Source organism: Arachis ipaensis, chromosome B05 (genome assembly GCF_000816755.2).
Source record: "Arachis ipaensis cultivar K30076 chromosome B05, Araip1.1, whole genome shotgun sequence".
Classification (NCBI taxonomy): domain Eukaryota; kingdom Viridiplantae; phylum Streptophyta; class Magnoliopsida; order Fabales; family Fabaceae; genus Arachis; species Arachis ipaensis.
This window is the reverse complement of record NC_029789.2, coordinates 20,095,739-20,104,666: the sequence shown is the minus strand read 5'-3', so window position 1 is coordinate 20,104,666 and position 8,928 is coordinate 20,095,739. Positions and strand designations below refer to the sequence as shown.

At 34.3% G+C, this 8,928-nt stretch overlaps 1 protein-coding gene across 15 annotated transcripts; it reads left to right on the top strand.

Annotated features, from left to right (window-relative positions):
• On the top strand, positions 302 to 7,973 carry LOC107643272. 15 transcript variants are annotated; one of them, XM_021123306.1, is made up of 10 exons: positions 302 to 1,563; positions 2,029 to 2,297; positions 2,842 to 2,972; positions 5,244 to 5,365; positions 5,472 to 5,659; positions 5,852 to 6,008; positions 6,078 to 6,224; positions 6,926 to 7,015; positions 7,564 to 7,618; positions 7,702 to 7,973. In XM_021123306.1, exons 1-3 carry the CDS (start codon positions 497 to 499, stop codon positions 2,889 to 2,891), a joined length of 1,386 nt encoding a protein of 461 aa, XP_020978965.1. In that variant the 5' UTR covers positions 302 to 496; the 3' UTR covers positions 2,892 to 2,972; positions 5,244 to 5,365; positions 5,472 to 5,659; positions 5,852 to 6,008; positions 6,078 to 6,224; positions 6,926 to 7,015; positions 7,564 to 7,618; positions 7,702 to 7,973. The 15 variants fall into 15 exon arrangements, 14 of the variants coding, with proteins under 14 accessions (XP_020978965.1, XP_016202349.1, XP_016202353.1 ...); XM_016346863.2 differs by having other exon boundaries at positions 2,842 to 3,059; positions 5,511 to 5,659; XM_016346867.2 differs by having other exon boundaries at positions 2,842 to 3,059.

The following is an 8,928-nucleotide window of genomic DNA, read 5'->3' as shown; positions in this document are numbered from 1 at the left end:
ATCAGAACTATTTATATTATTAAGTATTTAGATTATGTTACTTTTTTTTCTTTAAAGTAAATGAACAACTTTAGATGAGTCAAATCCATTGCCAGCAGTACCCAGTACCCACCCCACTCCTTTCTCTATCCCTCTCACTCAGAGGCGAGAAGAGCAGCCACCACCCACCATCCCACTTCAGAGCCCAAATCGCCGAGCCCTTCTCTTCCTTCTCTCTTTCTGTCGCCCTCTCTGTTCGATCTCTCTCTGTCGTTGCTTCGCTGTGGGTCGTCGCCGCTTCTCCCCTCCTCGCCATACGTCTCCTCCTCGTTGTTTCTGCTTCTCCTCCTCGCAGTCACTCGACCGGTTCAATAATCGGTTCGGTTCTCGCATGCTAGAAATTCTGAAACGGCATTCGTTTTTTTAGGAATTTGAAGAGAGATTCTGAAACCTAACCTTACGTCCGATTGCGAAACAGTCAGCCATAGCCATCAATCGTCTCTTGTATCGGTTGGAGATGGAGTCATTATTATACGCAGTTTCGGAAAAAGATGCATTTGCTTTCTCTGTTGCAGAATTGCTTCGATTAGGGAAGAACGAGATCGATAACTCGCATTCCCCCCCTGTTCTTCCTGCGTCCATTTGTGCCCAATCAAATTTTGGAATGCAACACATGCGCGCTTTCCATCATTCTAACAAACCTTTCTTACTGGGCCGTGGTGAATCCTGGGAACTCCACTGCCACAACAGCAAGCTGCGGATATCAGAGCCTGACTTCATGCCTCCACCACCGAGACCTCATTCCGATCCTTATTTCGTTGCAAATATTAGAGGCAACATTTACTTGTTTGCACGCGTGCCCAGTGTAGGTTTTTGGGTTCTTAAATCCGGGACATGGGGTTCCTTGCCCGCTCCCCCACTTTCTCCTGTTGATCCAACACTCAGGCGCGCTGGTGTTCTTAAATCTCCTTGGTGTCAATGGTTCGCTTCTGATGACAAGCTTTTCCTGCTTGCATATCAACCTGGAAAAGAAGAAATAGTTGTCTATGACCCCCAAAGTGACGTCTGGGAGAAAGTGGAGGACAAGGACACCTACTTCCAGTTAAGCTCATTTGGTTTTGATTCAATGAGTACTGTCTCAGTTCCAGATGTAGGCAATAATTGCAGTGTGGCACTTACATTTAGGGGGGAAAACATTAGAGCAGGGGAATATTTTAACATCAAACTATATGCTCTGCTGCTTGATAAGCAAACTAACCTTGTCCGTTGCTGTCAATCGCTTGACGAGTGTTCTAATGAGATCCAAGTCCAACAGTCCAAAGTTTGGTGGTATTCCCCAAGCATGAAATGTGTTGACCTTGGCAATGGCATGGTATGTGCTCTCATCATTGGGAGCACACAATTAAGGCGTCATGCTGGTCTAGAACCTCTCCTTTGGATATTGGTATTTACCCTAGCCTGGACACAAGAGGACCAAAGATTCCTATCTGTTGTTGATGTTTCTGTGAATCAAGTCTACACCAGGCACCTCGCCAATCCCAAGGATCCTGATTGTCTGCACAGTGCCTTTATTGTAACACCCAAGTAAACTTGCTTTCTCTCACTCAAATTGTATTCTATAGAATAGTAATTGAAGCATGAAGGTTCCAGTTGGAAATTAGGTCGCTTTTGTGGGTTGGGTGGATTCGGGGATCAGAATTCAGGTTATGTGAATAGGAGCGAGATTGGGGCATTGAGTTCCTAGTTCTCTTTTGGATAACAAAATAGTTTCAAAGTCTTAATATAGTGATATATTTTGGTTTTTGTGGGATAGAATAAGGTGGTGTGAAATGATAGAGGCGTTTTGAGAGCAGGCTTAGAGAATATTTTGCTAATATTGTGAGAGTGTTTAATACTTATAGTTCAAAAGATAAATCAGTTATATATTACAAAAACAATCACTATTTAGAAAGAGGGTTAGAGGGGGAAAAAAAGGGAGGGGACTTTGATAAAATTATTCACGATGGCCAACCTACCCGATCATCTGATCTGTATATGTTTGTTTTACAGGGATTTTAGCACTGCATTTGTGGAGCAGAAACACTCACTGAATTGGCCGGGTGACAAGACAAAGAAGGATAGCCAAGCTCAACTGCCACGAACATACACCATGAAGAACATTTTGGGGGAACTTCAAACCATGAGGATTTATATGGAAGGAAGATTACAAAGTATTGAAGCAAGTCTTGCAAGGCAACAAGATGCTATTGATCATCTCTGCACGCATTTCGGGATTCCGAATAGGTGTGGCATAATCCCTCATCCGCGCACAAGTCAAGGTGACGAGCAATGAAGAGAAAGAGGATTGATCATTGTTGGTTTCACATGAGGATTTTTTTTTTCTGATCACTATTATTCTCACTACTACATTTTATATATTTAGTAACATTTGTCTCTTAACATTTGTTAAAATGTTAGCATTATAGATAAAATATATTTTAGATAACATTTACCATAAAACGTTAGTAAATATATTTAATTTTCTTAAAAAATTTAAAGAACTGTTACCAATTCCTATTCCTAAACACACTAGGATTCATACTCTCCCAGAAACCCTCTCGCGAACCGTTGCATGTTTTCTCGCTCATGCTTTCAATCGGTGCTCACAATCATTGTTTCCTTTGAAATCAAGAATAAAAAAACCATTCTCCATCACAATCTCTTCCTCTTCCTCTTTCTCTGTATCGTGATTTGTTCTCCTTGAAACCTTTCTCAATCTCAATCTAATTCTAGGGTTTGATTATTCTCAATTCTGATTATTTCATTTTCGTTTCATGTTTGTTCCGATTTCTTTTTAATTTTGTTCCAAAAAATTACGTGCAGAAGAAGAGTTGCATTATTCTAATCTGATCGTAGTGTGCGTGAGTGATTGAATCGGAAATGCGATGAAAAGGGGAAAATTCAAGAGCAAGCCCACCGGTTGCCACCAGTTCTCCACGCCAGAAGATCTCTCCGTAAGCATTGCATGTTCTCACTCTCACTTTCACTCTCAGTGCTCTGAATCTCTCAATCTTGCTCTGTCTCCTTCTCATATGCCAATGGTAATAATAATTAATTAAATGTACGTAATGTTTAGCATTCTTATCTCAGTCATATTTTAATTAATTAAATGTTTTTTGCTATGTTTTGCTCTATACATTTCGATTTGGTGCAGCATAGGTTGGTTAGATGTAGCTGCCCAATACATGTTTGATATAATGTCTGAATCATAGCATATATGTATTGCTTTCATTGAGACTTATGAGGATATTATGAAGTGTTAGCACATTTCGTCTTTTCGATTGCTTTTATGTATTTGGTTCTTTTTTCATACCGAATTCATGTATTTTCACATATCTAGTTCTATTTTCATTCATTATTAGTATTATATATGTTTTGGCATTTGAATTATTCTATGATTGAAGGTGTTAAAGCAGGGCTAGAACTGCTTTGATCACTAATATCTCTTGTCATTCCTTCTTTTTTTCTTCTCTGCATAAAAATATTAGATTCAGAGTTGAATTGTAAAGCAACTTCTTAAAAATAGGATACTAGGAGAATGCAGAAGAACATTCATTCATGATAATTGAATAATTAGGCATTAGTTATTTGATTAGTCTATAGAAATGAAGTGAAGTTTAATTGTTATAGTGATTGCTTATAGTCTTTATGCACTTGCTTTTTTTCTTTTTTTTTTTATCTGAAAGTAGAGAATCACATTATTCTCATTATTAATGCCTACCAACAAGGAAATCCACCAAATCCTATGGTCTCACATGCAGATTGATTGTTGGCTTGAATGAATCTCAAAATAGCCGTTCTATGTTAATGTAAAGCATATGAGATTTTTTTTATTTTTATTTTTTGGTACTAATTGAATTTCTTGTATCTGGATCTTATTGACGAAATGATGTGTGTGTGTACACTTGTGTTGACTTTATTTGAAACAGTATTGAGACTGAAAATCCTTTTTCCTCCACAATTTTTTTGCTATCAACAATTTAGACTAACATACAATTCTTTCTGGTTTGATAAAGTATGTCTTAATAAATTACTGCCAATTTATAACTCTTTAGTCTCAACTCAAGTTGTGTCTCTAGTGAAAGATGTTGTAACTTATATATGAGAATGTAAAGCTTAATAACCATTAACAAATCTAGAATTGGATTTCATGACTTATGAAAAATTTGAAACCCTTCTGTTTAAGAGTTGCCTTAGTGAGAGTATAGTCACTAGTTAGTATTCAGTTCAAATTGAAAGTTTTTCATTTCCTTGCCCTTTTTGATTTTTGAAATAAAATGTCTACTTTTTATCAAATCCCCTTTTGGAAGGTAACTTATTCATCACGCCTACCAATCCTTTTCTTGTGTCATTATATTTGGAAATTTGAGAAGTATTGCTTGTTGCCCAGTTGAAGCATTCTATTAATTTTTTATTACTATTCTTAGTGTTCTCACATTCAACATTCCTATTTGAATTTGATATATTCCATTAGTTTCTTCCATCCAATTATACATTCGACACTGTCTTATTTGAGTATGGGGTTATTCACTAGATTATGTCATTGTAGGCATTGTTGCATGTGGAATTGTGGATTGAGGGACTTCTACAATCTACCTATTCTAGATTTTTGCTCAAATTACACTCTGTACAAACGGAGATTAATGCTCACAACTCAGGAACCAATGACAGTTCTTTGGGCTGTTTTTAAGATTGTAATTGTGTGTTTGAAGCTGTACCTTGTTGCTTTATTTTAAATCTGCTTTAAATTTGCCAGAAACATACTACTAGCACCTCTCTTTTCTAAATATGCATTTTTGATAATAAAAGTCTTTTCCATGAGAAAAATGAAGTCAGATCAAACCCAAATTATAATTCATGTAAGAGAAATCACCTCTTTTTATCTTTTTATTTTTATTTTTATTTTTTGGTACTAATTGAATTTCTTGAATCTGGATCTTATTGACGAAATGATGTGTGTGTGTGTACACTTGTGTTGACTTTATTTGAAACAGTGAAGATTAGTCCTAGTTTTGTTGATGCTGCCATTGGGAGGATTGCTTAGAACACAAAGGATTGCTTAGATAAAATTTACATGGTTTTGTTTTGTTAGTATGTGTGCCACCGTGTAAATTCTGTGGTCTGTTTGATGGAGTTAATCTTTCCTTCACCTTCAGGCTTTCGGACTTCGCTAGCTATGGAGTTTACATAACACATTCTTTCCTTGATCACTTGTGTCCTTTCAGGCAAAAACAATGGGAAAGGATACTACATTTATGAAAAGGGTAGCAAGCCAAAACTCGATCTTTCAATACTACCAATTGTTGAAGAGTTGAGAAGACTTGCCAATATTATGCCTGGTGGAAAGGTGCTTTTCTTTCGAAAATTCTGTATTGCAAGTGATTGTTTGATCATAAGCTTCCTCTCTCACTAGATTGAATCTATATCTTCTTGAATTTGCTCGTCGGCACTAGCTTGTGTAGTGAAGCCGGTAGCATTTATTCCTTTTGCAGCCTATATCTATTACTGACCAAGAGATTTTAGAGATGATTCTCTTTCCAATAGTGAACGAGGCAGGCTGTGTTTTAGATGAAGGAATGGTTATTCGAGCATCAGACCTCGACATTGCTTGTGTTCTTGGGATGAGCTTCCCTAGTTACAGGTGGGTTTACCCTTTCCTTTTTCTTTCCTCTTCTAAAATATTGAAGGGCTAAAGCTAAGAAAAAGAATTTATAAAAGCATTGCAAAATCATTTGCTTCCATGTAATAATTTGTAAACTATTTGAACTCTTAAACCATCATTTATGTTACTGCCCCTTTTGTACTTATCTAGTCCAGCATGTTTTATGATCAGCTTTCTGATTGGGGCGAAGCATGTATATAACAGCCTAAAGAAATGGTCAGAATTATATGGTAACTTCTATAAGCCATCAAGGTATCAATGAACACAAGGCTTCTGCAACCATGCAAGCTCAACTCCTCAAGACCTACCAAATTTTGCATTGTTGAAGGTAATTCTTGTACTCCTGATTCATCTAAGATGAGCACCATTAAATTTTCCATATCCTCTTCTATCTCAGGGAGCTTCTCGAGATTTGAGCAGCCACGAAGATATAGTTTTCTTAGCCATTTCAGCTTAAAAAGGTTAATTGGAAGGGATGTGAGGGATTCACAATAAGAGAGATCTAACCAACAAAGCTCTGAGAGACTTGGAAATAATGATGAAGGTGAACCTTCTCTTAACACTTTCAAGTTTAGTAAGTGTATATTATCCATTTGTTCATCATCTAAATTAGCAGCAGCAGCCCCATTGGGGTCAAAAGTGTCAGAAAATTTTTATAATTGTCATTTCACTACTAGTTTGTCTTATGTTACCTTTCTTGTAGTTTTCTATCTCCTTCTTTATTGTCATTGATCAAAGAAACAAACATAGGAGTTTATTTGCTAGTATATATATTTGGAAGCTAGACATGTGTGACTGTTTGAGTAATAAGAAAGGTTCCATTTCCATTTCTTGTATCATTCTGACAACAATGATTTGTACTGTTTATGAAACCCCAGCTGCCACTAGTCCATGGATGATGGGGAATCCCTTGTGCACATTGTTTTTATATTTATTTTGGTTTAGCTCCATTCCTTCACTTGATTTTTGCTCCTGCTTAGTCATCCAATAATATAAGTTTTCTGTTTCTTGCACCTGTGTTTTTAATGTATCCTTCTTCAGATGTGTGCTAATTCCTGATATTCTTTTTAAGTGAACACTTATAGACTGCTAATTTATTTTCTTATGTTGCTTGAATTTTGCTTTCACTATGGCCTTGGGGTAACTCACCGATTCGAAGCCAACCAATAGAATGTTACATTCATTTGAGTTGGCTATTGTTCTCTGTACCTCTCTTAATTCCTTTTTATTTTTATGGCCTTGCAGAAATTTGTTCTGCAGAAATTGGTGGTATTTCCTCTCAAACTTCAGAATTTGTGGCTTTTGAACAATTATATGGGGAACTGTTTGGATAAGGTAAGAATATTAGGATAAATCAATGAGATTCTTCATTGCTATGCTGATTAAAAGTTGAAAAGCCTGAAACTTTTCTCCTGTTTTCTGTGATGAACTGTTTCCTTCAATATATATAGCACATTCTTACAAAAAGTTTAACTATGCTGTGCTTGTAATTTTAAAGTGTTACTGTTTGACTATGGTTTTTTAGTATGTCCAAGACCTACTTATTTGCCAGCTGCATTGAGATATTAACTCTCAAATATTCGTCCTGCTTGTATAGGATCTGTAGCTGTTAGGTTAGACGGGTAATAAGCAAGAATGGGGACAAAAAATAGTAGAATGCAACAACTGATGAAAAACTATGTAAGAATTAGAAAAAGGGCAATATATTACTTTTTCTCAACTGTTCAAAAAGATCTAAATATTAGAAATGATTAATGGTTCTGATTACACTGCCTAGGCAACTAACGAAAATAAATTTCTTGTTGTAGCTTGTAGATAGCTATCAGATAGGTCAGGAAGATCATGTTAATAACCAATTTTATTTTTTATTTTTATTTTATCAGAGGTGAATGGTTGGAAAGTGAAAACTTTACTTGGGATTCCAGACCACCTGCAGAGGTGATTCCATGATTATTTTTCTTCAGGTTTTATTTCTGCCCACTATATGAGTTCTTATTGCTTTTTTGTTTGATGTGCATCAGATGAACTTGATTGACAGGTTTAAGGGAATGGTAATAAGTCGTCGCAGCGATAAGCTAGTCAAGCAGATAAATACCTTTTTCTAGGATTAGTATAAGGATTAAGTTTTTTATGTACATAGTATCACTTTTTCTTTTTCTTTTTTTTTATATGGAATGTTTATAGAGTTTAAGTGCTATAAGTATTTTTTCTTTTTCCATTTTATTTGCATCACGAAGCAAATTTGTACAATGATTATTGATTAATGAAAGAGGCTATAAAACTTTCATTTTGTGAATTTAATGAAATATTTCATGCTGTAGTAATTAATTTTAGTATAGTTATATTATGTATAATATAAAATAAATAGTATAATATAACTAAAAAATGTTACTAAAGATCTTTTGTAACATTTTTTAAGTGTTACAAAAAATATCTATGGTAACATTTTTCTAAGTGTTATATAAAATATCTATTGTAACATTTTTTGAGTGTTACAAAAAATATCTATGGTAACATTTTTTTAAGTGTTACAAAATTTATTTATTGTAATATTTCTTTAAGTGTTATTAAAAAAAATCTATTGTAACATTTCTCATAATATTACTATAGAAGATCTATTGTAATATTTTTATTAAATGTTATTAAATTTTTAAAAAAATGTTAATAAAAATTTTTAGTAACATAAGGTATATTTAATATTTGTTAAAATATTATTAATATATATAGGTAACATTTTAATATAATTTAGTAACATTTTTTAAATGTTAGTAAAAGTCAATTATGTAATAGTGTCGGATTTAACATTAGTAAGCTTAGAATTGTATAGCACTTAGCTTATTTTTAGGATTTAAGCTTAGAATTGTATAGCACTTAGCTTATGTTTAGGATTTATAACTTGTGGATTATGGCTTTGAATATTATATGCATAAAATCATGAATGTTCTTTTTAAAGAATGACTTAAATGTGTGGACTTGGTATCTGTACACTTATTAACTTTCTACTTGAGGGGAATGCTACGGTATTAGATAGCGCCTGATTCAATGCTCCTTGAAGTTTTGGAGTATTAAAATTCTTTTTAAAGAGTTAAACAAAAGTTAACATTTATATTTATTTTTTGTTTTTTTTATTTACGTTTGGACCAAGATTATTATTTTAATTTGGGCCATTTTAAGCTCATTATATTTTTAGATTAATATTACTCATATTAAACTATTATAATATTAAAAAAAAAGATTATTATAATATT

Bases quoted from the DNA above. Each gene is read 5' to 3' on its own strand.
- LOC107643272 (XM_021123306.1), top strand. From the start codon at position 497: ATGGAGTCATTATTATACGCAGTTTCGGAAAAAGATGCATTTGCTTTC. The intron at 1,564-2,028 runs GTAAACTTGCTT...TTTGTTTTACAG, and splicing joins GCCTTTATTGTAACACCCAA to GGATTTTAGCACTGCATTTG. The intron at 2,298-2,841 runs GTGACGAGCAAT...AATTACGTGCAG, and splicing joins TCATCCGCGCACAAGTCAAG to AAGAAGAGTTGCATTATTCT.